The sequence below is a fragment of the Chanodichthys erythropterus genome, chromosome 15, assembly GCF_024489055.1.
Source record: "Chanodichthys erythropterus isolate Z2021 chromosome 15, ASM2448905v1, whole genome shotgun sequence".
NCBI classification, from domain to species: Eukaryota; Metazoa; Chordata; class Actinopteri; order Cypriniformes; family Xenocyprididae; genus Chanodichthys; species Chanodichthys erythropterus.
In genome coordinates, this window is record NC_090235.1 from 1,669,306 (window position 1) to 1,682,810 (window position 13,505).

Here is a 13,505-nt window from a genome sequence, read left to right on the forward strand (position 1 = left end):
GAGTACAGCTAGCTTTGCACGGGATCCCTGCGAATGTACGTAGAGAGGTTTTACCCCATCCCTCCCTCTCTCTCTCTCTCTCTCTCTCTCTCTCTCTCTCTCTCTCTCTCTCTCTCTCTCTCTCTCTCTCTCTATCTGTCCCCACCCCAGTCATCCCTGTGACATTTTCCCCCAATCCGACACTTAATTGAGCAACCGGGACACCTCACGTGCAGGACTGATTTGTAGTTTGAACACGTGGCTCATTGAAAAAGGCAGAAGAACTTAGGGTTTTTTGTTTTCCGTTCTCTTGATGTTATTAAGAGGCGGTGCCTACACAAACGTGTCTGACAATTTAGTCGCATCGCCAAAGAATAAAGAAACTTTCTCTATTTTCCTCCTAGCCCTTGCCTCGCAGAGGTGACGGAATAAATAATTCAGCTCGTTTAAATCAAGAGGAAACGCGAGTGCGCGCAACCACGGCGGCGATCTCGTCCATCAAATATCTCAGTAGCTTGGAGTGATTGGGAGAACACTCCCAGACCCTCCGCTGAGCGACAGTGCGGTTCTCTCTCCAAACACTGCCCATCCGAGCGACGCGATAAAGGGCTGTCCCTCTGCAACACGGTCGCTCTTTTTTGTATACAACAAAATGAATAAGCTTTACATCGGGAACGTGAGCGAGCAGGCGAGCGCGCTGGACTTGGAAAGTATCTTTGAGCAGTGGAAGATACCTTTCAGTGCACCCTTTCTCGTAAAAAGTGGCTACGCGTTTGTGGATTGCCCCGACGAAAAGGTAGCGATGAGGGCCATTGACACTCTTTCAGGTGAGACTTTTTTGCGTATGTGATTTTCGTCCACCCTCCAAATGAATTACAATGCACACGCAACGGTCGCGTTTAACAATTAAATGCCTATGCAAAGCAGGGATGTGTACACGGATTGAGCAAGTGTTGAATATTTACTTTCAGTTTTTTAAACCACAGGCTTTACTCGCCGAGAACGCAAAGTCTCGCTTTAGTACCAAAATAACTGAACGGCAAGTGTCCATCAAAGTTGCAGCGTTGTTTGTCTAATGTGAAATGCTGTGTTTAACAACTCCCTTGTCCAAGTGGCGACTGGTTGCCCATACTATTTATTTGAATTAAAATGGTCTTCATGTTTGGTGTGGCTTTTAAACGCAGCTCGTGGAGCTCTTTCTGGAAGTCAACTGGAGTGTTACACACAATTGGTCGTTTTGCGAACTTTGCCATTGTAAAATTGTATCACTTTTATCGCTCTAATTACTAGCTCTAGAACACCAGGTGGTTGGGTTGCACTGGTGGCTTGTAGGCCTTTCGACTACTCCCTTGTCTCCAGAATATGGGTTAATAATGTTTGGGATGAGTGTAAATTGTGTAAAGGCTGCAATATTTCCCATAAAGAGACCGTATAAGTCAGTGGCATTTTCGTCAATCTTTTTAAACAAGCCAATGTCTCGCTGCTCGTGGCTGAGGCCTTAGCGCAAGCGTGGGGGCAAATTTGCCTTCCATGTTTAACCTCTGGGAATTTTGTATGTAGCCTTTTTTTATTATTAAACTGATTTTGCTTTAATATGTAGTTAAGATTTAGCCTAGTACATGTCAGTGTAGTTTCTGTACACCTAACACGATTAGGATTTTAATTTTTTTGCACTTCCGTACATTGTAAACATTTGACACTCAATAGACATTTTGTTTGGAATAAGAATGTGATTTATTAAAATACAATTAATATTTTTCAGGGAAAGTAGAACTCCACGGAAAAGTCTTAGAAGTGGAGCACTCTGTCCCTAAACGACAAAGGTAAGCTTCATTTGTAAATTTCGCAATTTCATCTAAAAATTGATGAGTCTACGTTTTTGTTTTGAATTAATACCTCTAAATTTATATCTCTTAAATCGGGCTTCTTGTTGTTTTTATTCTTTCAAATGACTAATTTTATTTGTTTTCGTTCACATGATCCATCAGACTGTTATTTGCAAGCGAAATGCAAGATTAAGGTGGTAACGGTGTGTCCATGCATCTGCATAAAATGTAAATCTGCAGGCGTGTTTAGTAACAAAATAAGGTGTGTAAGCTACTGATTAAGCCTCCATGCCAGCGTGTGGAATGTGGGTTTTTGTAATACATCTGAGGCCCTTGATGTGCTGAGTTCACATATTACTAGGCCTTTAAGGCCTTGACAAAACGTAGCAAGAAACGTAGCAGAAGTGTGTAAAGTGAGAACGCAAACGTTGTAAAAATGGGACCGCACGTTGCACATGAATGTGCATTAATGGAGCCATGCTTGCTGTGGCGTCCATTTAAGAAGAAACTACTATTCAGTCATGCCGCTCAGTGCTTCCGCCCCCTCTTTCCCCTCCTCGCGCGCGCTGCTCAGGCACGAGATGGACTCCTCAGCGCGCGTGGACTGCAAGGGTCGAGGTCTTGTCACGAAAACTGGTTTGTGGTTTCACAGGAACTATAACTACTAGACCTGGTGTAACCCACAAAGCACTGTTTACCAACTGTGTACGAGTGGGTTTGCGTTTTATTGTAATAATTAAGTTGACGTAACGACTTAAGAGGGGCTATAATGAATATATTTTGAATTTACGACGGCCTTACATACATATGAGCCGTTTATTAATTCTTTGTTTTGTTTTTAATAATAACTAGAGAGTAATATTTTTAATATGATGATTTTTCAGGCAAAAAATAACGCAGTTTCCATCTAGATTGTACGCGATACATATAGCCTTGTTTTGTTTCATTAAAGACGTTACATTTAAGCGTTTAGGCCGTTTAATTCAAACAAATGCTACGTAGTGTTTGTGATTTTAGATAGCAATAGGCCTGATTTTTATTTATTTTATTTTTTTCCCCTCCGTAATGGTTAAACACGTTTAGATTTCTTTTCAGTTTTAAGGTGGGGCAGCTGACGTTAAACTGTTTTAAGGTTGTATGTAAGCCGTGTGTCAGCTATTTAATTTTTATCCACTAACAATGTATCAAACTAGCTTTAATATGTTGAGTTCAGTGTGTAAATTATAGAAACGGTATTATTTAAGTGTATAATGCACATTGTGTGGGTGCTGCACATGTGCTATACTTCATAGGAACAGGTCAGAGGCTCTGTATGTAAAGTTGGTTTGAACTGAGAACCAATGAGAGCTAAGTATAGTGAAATGCATGATGGGAGTGATCTTGCATTCTATCATATGAGTCTCGGCTTAGACCCTGCCCTCCTTTTTACACACAGACACACACACAAAACCATAAGAGTTGGGCAAAGTTTGGCCCCTTAGCTCTCACATCAATAACTGTGTGTGTGTGAGTGTATCCAAGGGGTGGTGTGCATGCTATGGAGCCGTTTTCTGGGAGCTTTAGTGTGGTCAGGGTTGCAACGTGTGTACAAAGCTGTATGTAGACAGGACTCAATAATTATTATGTGTAAATATTCACTGTAACATTTAAGCTGGATTAATATATATATATATATATATATATATATGTATATATATGTATATATATGTATATATATGTATATATATGTATATGTGTATATATATATATATATATATATGTTTCCTGTCAATGCAGAATTGTAATTTGTAACAGTTGAGATGTTTCATAAAAACATGATGATTGTGACACCATTCTTTAACCAGGCTTGTGTGTACACTGAGCGGAGTCTGCATGGACAGCCCATTGGCCTTTAGAAGTTTAGTTTCATACGGCATCTTTCATTTTGCTAGCTTCCTCTTGATTACTAGCATAGCCGTTTTCACTCGGAGCTTGTGCTGTATGTGTGTGTGCATGTACACGTGTGTGGCTTGAAGTGGGGCCCCAACTGGAAAAGAGAGTGGGGAAAAGGGTCTTAAGCTAGAACAGATACTCTGTTGTGTGTGGGGAAAAAAGCTTGAACCTTTTGTGTGGTCATTCATATATGTAAAAAAAAAATTATAAAATATATATAAAAAAAAAAAAAAAATATATATATATATATATATATATATATATATATATATATATATATATATATATATATATATATATATATATATATATATATATATATATATATATATATATATATATTATATATATATATATATATATATATATATATATATATATATATATATATATATATATATATATATATATATATATAATTATTTGCTTTGCATTGCTGATAAATTCGCTTTACTTAATTAAATGTTTGTTTTTATTTTGTAACTCATAATTTCTATAACGATTGCAAGTTGGAAGAAAATATCTAGATATTCTGCATAATATAGTGTAAAGTGTCACATTCAGCATAAAAAGTTCTTATTAATTTTTGTGTATGGTTAATCTTACCCTACTAAAGTTTTAGAATGATATTTGGTGTTTCAAGTCGTAATGTTTAGCTGCTGCTTTTTATTATTTTGTGGTAATACATTTGGCGGTAATTTTCTAGTTATTTTCTACTCGTAGGTGGTGGTTTGTTTTTTAACTTGTGCATTATCATCAACTATGGTTGAAATGGTCTTTGCTTTTTTGTCTTTTTACTCTTATGTACTAGTAAGTATAAAACCTAAAATATTGAAGTGTCCTGATTCAGAGTTGTGGGTTCTTGTGATGGAGTCACGGGCTTGTGAATATGCAGCTATGTTTCCTGGTTTCTTCAAAAGTTTTTGTGATGGGATACCCAATCCCTACCCCAATCCCACCATTGTGCTATGTATGTTCATACACGTGTACACACGGAGACAGTTATGTTGCATGTCCGTTGGATTTTGAAGTAAATGAAGATGCCCTCTACTTCCTTTACGTCACAACCTAACCCCCACCCCTTTTTCCTTTCTTGTCTGTAGGCTAACTTGTTGCCATGGTAACCAGACCCCACCCCCTGGGGCAGAGAGTTTCTGTTACCCTGAAATGGGGCACTAACACCCCACCCCCGTCCTAACCACACACACACGCATACACACACTCCCCTCTTGCTCCTATAGCTTAATCTGCTGTAGGAGAACATTCCATATTGCATTCCCACCGGAATGCAGACCTGGACTGGAAAAGCACACCAATCCCACCAAATTCCTCAAAAGAAAAGGGAAGTTTTTAATTCGTATGTCAAACCTGGAATGTCGTACGGCTGTACTTAAGTTGACTTTAAAAGAATAAAAAGGTTTATCAAATGGCATTAGGTTGTTCTTGAAACATTTAAGATTTTTTTTTTTTTTTTTTTTTTTTTTCACTCGCCCCAGCACATGCACCTATACGCTTGGCCTTGGCTTTTTCCCCTCCTCTTCTCTGGTCTCACATATGTCTCTGTTCATTTAGCTGGGTGCTAATGTTTTCTTTTATCTCTGTTCCTTTTTAGTAGATTTTTGATATTATTGTATATAATATTATTATTATCATATATTTTATTTTTTATTTTATTTTATTTTTTTTAGATTAAATGTTGAACATGTGTATTGCCGTTTTAGGTTATGTAATTCTGTCAGAGCTTACTGCCACGGTGGATTTTTAGTGAAGCATGGACGGCTTCTCATATTCTGTAGTCTCACACTCAACCCTTAACTTGAAGCTTGAAATTATTTGTTTTGTTTTTTTATTAAATAAACTGTTTTCCCATGTTTTCTCTATGGGAGCGGTTCCCTGTTAGACATTAGCATAAGTGTTGAACAACCTGTGGTATTTTTGCCTCACTGGTTATAGTTTACAAAATCAAATTTGGATTGCGGTGCCTTGGAGATATATATTTTTTTTTTTTTTTTTTTTTTTAACACCACAGACACACTGAGGAAAACATATCCAGGAATCACAAAGAGATGTTGAATGCAAGTTGTGATGCATTTTGATAATTCCTGAGATGACTCCCAGTGATTGTTCTCCTCTTGACATCTACACTCTTCATGTCCCTTATAGCATGCACAACTTCATCTCCCAGGCCTTACCCTATATAGCATTATAAAGCTAGGATAAACGGTCTAGTGTTTGTTTGTTTTTGTTTTTACATGCTTTTGTGTCAGTGCATATTTGAACTTGTCAATTTCAGGGCAAAACAACAAATTAATAGGTCAAAATTGGTTGTCATAGTTAATGGTGGCAGTGTACATGGAACCAAGAAGTCTTTGATTATCTCCAAACACATGTACATACACATGCTTGTTCCATTTTGCAGAGGCAATTTTGTTTGACTTTTTTAGTTTTTTAGAAAATGGTTGCTACAAAGTCCTGAATTAGAAAGCAAATTATTTGGATGGCAGTGTAGTGTTGCTTTGCTACTTAAACTTGTTGCTGTACAATCCACATAACAAACATGTTTTTTAAAGTGAAAAAACGTGAATTTTTAGTTTGAAATTTCAGCTTGAATATTGATCAAAATTCTTATTTTTTTTTTTGCGGCAAAGATATTGCTGTTAAAGCAAAATCCTCTTTTTCCTCACTGTCATTAGTAAAAACAACTTGCACACAAGATGTCGGTTTTTGGTGGTTTACTGTCTATTAGGGAGGTGAAAGCTGTCATTTCAATAACCAGTAACGTAATACATTAAATAAATAATCTAGATCAACCATTGCTGTTTTAAAGCACTCAAAACTGTTGATGCGCACTGATTGCTTTAAGCATGTATGTGCATCTACATTGATTACTCTGTTATGGTGGGTCAGTTTCTTGAACACCAGAGTGTTGTGAGTCCCCTATTATTACTTACAATTTAGCCCTTAGTGTGTGTGTGCGCGCTTGTATATATGATTTATGAGGACCCCTATGTATAATGGCCTGGGTATTACAACGTAAACATGGTTTACGAGGACACTTCCTGTGTCCTCATAAACCAAATGGCTTAAAAAAAAAAAAACATACTAAATGGTGTTTTTTTTTTTTTTTTTTTTTTTTTTTTTTTAAATTTAAAAAATGTAGACCGTTTCCTGTTATGGGTTGGTTTAGAGATAGGGGGATAGAATATACAGTTTGTACAGTATTAAAAACCATTATGTCTATGGAGAGTCCCTGTAAACCATATATGTATGTGTGTGTGTGTGTGTGTGTGTGTGTGTGTGTGTGTGTGTGTGTGTGAGAGAGAGTGTATTTGTCTACCTGTTCAGGTAGAGGCTTGTTTGTTCCCATGCCCTGTACATTCTGTTCTTGTTAATGTTAGTGTAAATACGCAAGTATACAGAGCGTGAACTTTGGAGCCGTGTAAAGTCAAGTGGGCAGTTATAGATCTTTCACAATCGCAGCACCAAAACATACACATTATGTTAAAATAAAATTACTGGTCTATAAAATTGATATCCCCTTTAAAATTAATTTTACAGTGCTGAATTGCATATTTACTGGCTCATGCATGTTGTCATTTCTAAATTAATCTGAAAAAAAAAGTGTAGGCCATCAATATCATCACCTCCAAACCCAACCCCCCCCCCCCCCCCCACCCCCAATGGAATGATTCGTTTGTGCAGTTTATATTGGGATTGTACCCAAGTGGTCTTGTTACTTGTACTCGTAGTAATGTAAACATTAAATACCTGGTCATGGTTGTTGACAGCTACAGGTAAATCCCTTTGTCTTCCTCAAAAGCGAACTGACAAATTCTTTGCGTTATTGACAAAGTATAATTGATTCATAAATGGATTTGGTTATCTCTGACCAGTTTTTGTATACAGTGTGGTATTATGAATTTCTTATGTTAAAAACATCACCTATGATATGATAATGTCTAAATCAAGCTTTTCCATTATATAAAACCACCTTTAAGTTGACCCTACATTTATCAAATTATCTACATTGTCAGCGTTTGCGGAATCGAGGCATGTGGCAATATGCCAGACATCTCAGACATAATGACATCTTGTAGAGTCAGGTTTTATCTGTCTGCTAGTTATGCAAAATCAATCTCAAATCTACAACTGAAGGTTAATAAACGCACATCTGGCTCTGGTCACGTACATTTGTTAAATAACCAGTATTGCTGCTCTCTTGACCAGGATGTTTAAATTGAGATTCATGAGTCAACAGGGTGGTCAGAAGATTCCATATAAAAGGGAGGGGGGGGAACATTAAGAGTTTGTAGATTTTACCTTTTTTGTTTGAAAATTTTCATGCTGCTTTGAGTAAAGCTGAGGGCTTTTGAGATGAAGATGGATAAGACACTCTGAGATTCCAAGGTGAAGTGGACGGCATTAAATGAGTTTAAGGAAACTGCTGTCAAAAAGCCTATGAAATGGCCCGTGCCTTTTCTACCTATTTAAAGGGGGTAAATTTACCCCTTTCTGTGGCTGTAATGTGCTTGAAAACCAACTGATATGTTGGTTTATGTTACACTATTAAGTCGTTGGACTTTCACCACTTTCTGCACTGTACCTGATTATCTCCTTCACATCTAGTTTCATAAGAATGATGTGCAACCTTTTCTGTATCTGTTATCTTGATTTTTATAAACCCCACTTTCAGTCAGACTCATGGGTGGTAGTAGGAGATTGGTTTAGGTTTAGGTTTAGGTACCTTTGTTTTTAAACAACAATCCAAGGTTGTGTTTGTTCCAGTTGATGAACTCCAGTATAACTTTTTGCAATCCTGGTATCAGTTTTCATCCAAAGCTGCGAATTTAACTTGCGCAAAATAGGAATATCAACAAAAAACGTTTTGTGAAAAAGCACTGTTTCCATCGAGTGAGTTGGAGAGAAGAAAATTGTCACTTCCTCATAAACTGGTGCTAAATATCACTAAGAAACATAGAAGCCACTGTCTATAATAATTTTCATATATATAATAAATTACTTGTATCTCAGAGCGCGCAGATGAAATGCAATAAATGTATTTCGGAGGCAGATGCCTGCTGTTTGGTACACAGTTGTGTAAGACAGTTCTGAGGCCCATTACAGAAAGCAGGTTAAGTGAAAATTGAGTATTTTAACCCAAAAAATGAGGGGAAACTCTGCTTTATCGGGTTTAATATACCTACCATTCTGAAACGGAAAACCCAAAGTCAAAGCCGTTTCTGAAAGGGAGGTAACTTATACTTGACAGTCAGTGACTTACTCTGTGAACCTAACCTGCTCCTGCCCATATTTTCTTCGGTAAACCCAGAGTTTCTGTCGGTCTCCTCCCCCTTTTTAAAGCGTAAGTGATGTTTAAATGTTTCATTCATTCACGCTGCAAAAGTGCTTTTCTTACTGAGTATTTTTGTCTTTGTCTTCAAATAGAAATATCTTAATTCTAAAATCAAGATGTGTTTTCTATAGAAGATATTTAATCTTGTTTCCTGGGGGGAAATCTAAATTAAGTGCATTTTACTTAAGTAAAATTATTTGCCAGTGTGGTTAAAAAAAAATACATTAAGATTTTATTTATTTAAACAGAAAATATTATTTGGAGTGTCTATTTGCACCAAGTGCAAATTTACACTAGCCCTGCTCACCAATGTCACACAAGGTTAAAAAAAAAAGACATGCGTGATTCGCTAGCATCAGTGTTGTAGGCAGTAGCACGTAAGACACGTAGAACTTGTGTTGTGATTGACACGGTCTTGAGTCTTTTGCTGAGCTCACTCTTTTCCCTTTTCCCATCACATCTCACATCAGAAAGGAATTTTTCAATAAAAATGAAGAAAACATTCTAAAAGTGGAAGTAAAATGCATAACGAGTGTTTAATAATGATAAAAGTATTTATAATTTTAATTTAATTTACACACTATTGCATCCTGATAATGTACAATACTGAGATGCAAATACGTATGTGGCAATATAAAGTGTAAATGGCATCTAATCACTATACTTTTTGCAAATAACTAATACTTTTTACATATCACTTTTCACTAAGTGTAAATAGCATCTACAGCTATTTGCACTAAATATCATCTATCGCTAAGAAAATGCCATTTCCACTTGGTGTAATAGCCGCTGCCTTATTTTTCTTACCCCATTGGCAGATAATTTCCAAAATAAGAAAAATGCACTTAAATTATTATTAATGAAATTAATATTAGTTCAATAACTTACTGTTCTGCCGGTTTTCACCTCTGATATTATAACAGTGATAAGAATTAAACTTGCAAGTTTGCAGGCATCTTTTTGTCGGGTGCTGTGCCATGGGGAATCGGAATATCGGAGCTCCATTGATCATGGCTTTTTTCATAGTCGTGGTGCACGTGCTTAAAGGGTTAGTTCACCCAAAAATGAAAATTCTGTCATTTATTACTCCCTCTCATGCTGTTCCACACCTGTAAGACCTTCATTAATCTTCAGAACACAAATTAAGATATTTTTGTTGAAATCCGATGGCTCAGTGAGGCCTGCATAGCCAGCAATGACATTTCCTCTCAAGATCCATTAATGTACTAAAAACCTATTTAAATCGGTTCATGTGAATACAGTGGTTCAATATTAATATTATAAAGTGACAAGAATATTTTTGGTGTGCCAAAAAAAACAAAATAACAACTTGTTTAGTGATGGCCGATTTCAAAACACTGCTTCAGGAAGCTTTGGAGCATAATGAATCAGTGTCAAACCGCCAAACTGCTGAAATCACGTGACTTTGGCGCTCCGAACAGCTGATTCGGCACGCTGATTCATTGTGCTCCGAAGCTTCCTGAAGCAGTTTTTTTAAAATCGGCCATCAATAAGTAGTTGGTTTTTTTTTTTTTTTTTGGGCACACAAAAAATATTCTCGTTGCTTTATAATAATATTGAACCACTGTACTCACATGAACTGATTTAGATGTGTTTTTAGTGCATTAATGGATCTTGAGAGAAGAAATGTCATTGCTCCCTATGAAGGCCTCACTGAGCCATCAGATTTAAACAAAAATATCTTAATTTGTGTTCCAAAGATTAACGAAGGTCTTACGGGTGTGGAACGGCATGAGGTTGAGTAATAAATGACAGAATTTTTATTTTTGGGTGAACTAACCCAAACCTACTCAGAGTAGGGCTGGACGATTAATCAAAAGGTAATCCAAACCGAAATTCAGAAACTCTAACCGACGTAATTTTCCCATGTCGGTTATTTCGGTTTTTAAATCCTGTTAATACTTCCCACTTTAAAACATACTAGCGCGCGTTGCCACGTGACTTCGCCCAGTCCAGTCAACACAGAGATGCGCGTGAGCGGTGAGCCCTGCCCTCGCAACTTCACTAAACTTTGTCAGTTGTATCGTATGTGTTACGGTTTTAGACCTTCAAGCGATTAGATGATCGGATGTGTATTATTATATCGAGCTACCGTGCTCGCGCTGCTGCGTTGTGGCACGAACACTCATACAAACAGTAGCTGGGCAAAACGTGAAGATCGCGCGCACTGAGGAGCAGAAACTAGTTGTCAGCGCTGTCCAGTGATTTATGACTAAAGTAGCTTAGAAACTCAACTACGTATAGCATATTTTTCTACTTTTGAAGTAACTATTTACAACCCACAGCTTCGAAATTAATAGAGACGGTATGACTAATTCACACACGCAATCGCTCTCATTATTATAAATCTGTAAGAAATGTTACAAACCAAATAACTGTTGAAGGTGAGCTATGTCATGTCAGAGCACTCTTTCAAAAGGAAAAATATCCCACCTTTTTAATAGTCAAGCATATTTACAGTACAAACATTTTAAGTGAACTATGATGAGGGCAAAAAAAAAAAAAAAAAATCGTTCATTAATCGCAATCGAGGAAAAATGTTCAATTAATCGAGGTTTTGATTTTAGGTCATAATCGTCCAGCCCTTACTCAGTTGATTTAACTAACTCAATTCAGCTGTTCTGAAACCGAAAACTCAGTTTCCCTTCTCAGGGAAAGTCAACTCAGAGTTGGTTGAAACAGGCCCCTGGATGGTAATTATACCGGTCCACTTTGACGACAGACTTTTCTCGGGCATTTCAGAACAACTAAAACAGCATTTCAGGTGCTGTACGGTGAGATCGGTCCATGTAAAGTCAAATTTGTATTTTTTTTTTTTATGCGAATAAATGAATTTATTCTGTAAATGTTTCCATCATAGTTTATGTGCATGTTTTCTTATTAACTTAAACTTTTTATCCAACTCCAACGAGCACAGGGTGTTTTTTTTTTTTGTTTTTTAATGCACATTTTTAGAATGTATGCGCATCTTGACGCTTCCGTCCAGCAGTTTATGCGATATCCCAAAATGCACATAAAAATAGGTGGATGGAAACATGGCTCACCAAATCGCTAGCTTGCTTCCTCCTTGTCCGATGAATTACTTATGTTTGCTAATACATATTGCCCCTAATTGGTTCCCTAATCTGCAAACACATGTACCATATGGTCAGATAATTTCTTTGAGTTATGAAGAAATGGCTAATGCATGTATTTGCAAAACATTGGTGTTTGCAGGTCTACATATTGGAACTGAGGTCTTTAGAATTACTAAATCAAGGTCTATGGGAGATATTATGTAGCTTAAACCTAATGTTTCTAAGATCAAAACCATTATCTATTTGCTGTTTGCAATATTAGAGAGACTGTTTGTTTGATTAGACACAATCTAAGCTTTAATTTTCAGTAATTTCATTTTGGAGAAACCAAAGTGGGAAGTGGAATGACATCTGGTTACAAGTCAGTCAAATCAATGGAGTAATTGTGGTGCAAGTTTAAATTTTTATTTTTAGTTATATTTGCATTAGAAGATCATATGAATAAAGATGTTACTCAAAACTTCTTTCTGTGGAATCTCAGTCAGACTTGTCCACTGTTTCTTTATAAGAATCTGGACCGTTTCAATCCATATATGACTTGTCTGATTTTTACAATGACAACTCTTTTTCTTTTTTTTTTTTTTCCTTTTTTTTTTCTATCTTTTTTGCAGGAGCTGCAAGCTGCAGATCAGGAATATCCCACCTCACATGCAGTGGGAAGTAAGTGCCGCTTCTTTTTCTTCTTTGAGGTGAAGGGGTTTGTATGAGGTGTGATGTTGAAGTTAGGGATGCACCGATACCAGATTTTCCAGAACTAGGCCAATACTTTCATTTTTGGTATTATCATTGCCTGTATATTCCTAGCAATTTTTTAATATTAGGTAGAGAAACCAAAAGAGTATGAATCGTATTCATTGGTTTAATTTTAAGCAAATATTTATTTCCTTCAGTTATTTTTATGCTTAATTATGCCTGTTAAAATGTATTGTACAATCTTCTGTTACATTCACTGTTCATTCTATTGCTTTTCATATTTGATCTTTCATTTAATATTTAGAGCTGCTTCAGCAGGGCACAATAGAACAAAGATACAAATTAAATAAACAGTGGTTTTCAGGTAGGTCTAACAGTTGTTTTTACTTACATAATTTGAATAAAATAATCGAATATAAAATAACACTGCATAGTCTTCACTGTATAAATTAAATACAGATGTCAAGAGTACTAAGTGGTGTCTTTGTCCTTTGAACACAACAGCATGTTTATTATGCTGCTGTCCCTTTAAGACGTAATGCACAGATCCAATACTGTTACAAATGCGTTTTATTTCTCAACTTTACATTTACTTAAGACATTACCAATGAAGGTGCTCAGAAA

The 13,505-nt window shown here is 36.5% G+C and overlaps 1 protein-coding gene across 3 annotated transcripts in view; it reads left to right on the forward strand.

Moving 5' to 3' along the window:
* Window positions 1-210: 210 nt before the first annotated feature.
* The window catches only part of igf2bp3 (insulin-like growth factor 2 mRNA binding protein 3), a 38,312-nt gene continuing 25,017 nt past the window's right edge, over window positions 211-13,505 (forward strand). For 2 of the 3 annotated variants that reach the window (XM_067412002.1, XM_067412003.1), the window contains exons 1-3: window positions 211-806; window positions 1,742-1,802; window positions 12,800-12,848. In XM_067412002.1, coding sequence (XP_067268103.1) covers window positions 632-806; window positions 1,742-1,802; window positions 12,800-12,848 — 285 coding nt within the window. In that variant the 5' untranslated portion in view covers window positions 211-631. Of the gene's footprint in view, window positions 807-1,741; window positions 1,803-12,799; window positions 12,849-13,185; window positions 13,246-13,505 lie in introns of all 3 variants that reach the window. The other variant, XM_067412004.1, reaches the window with a different exon arrangement.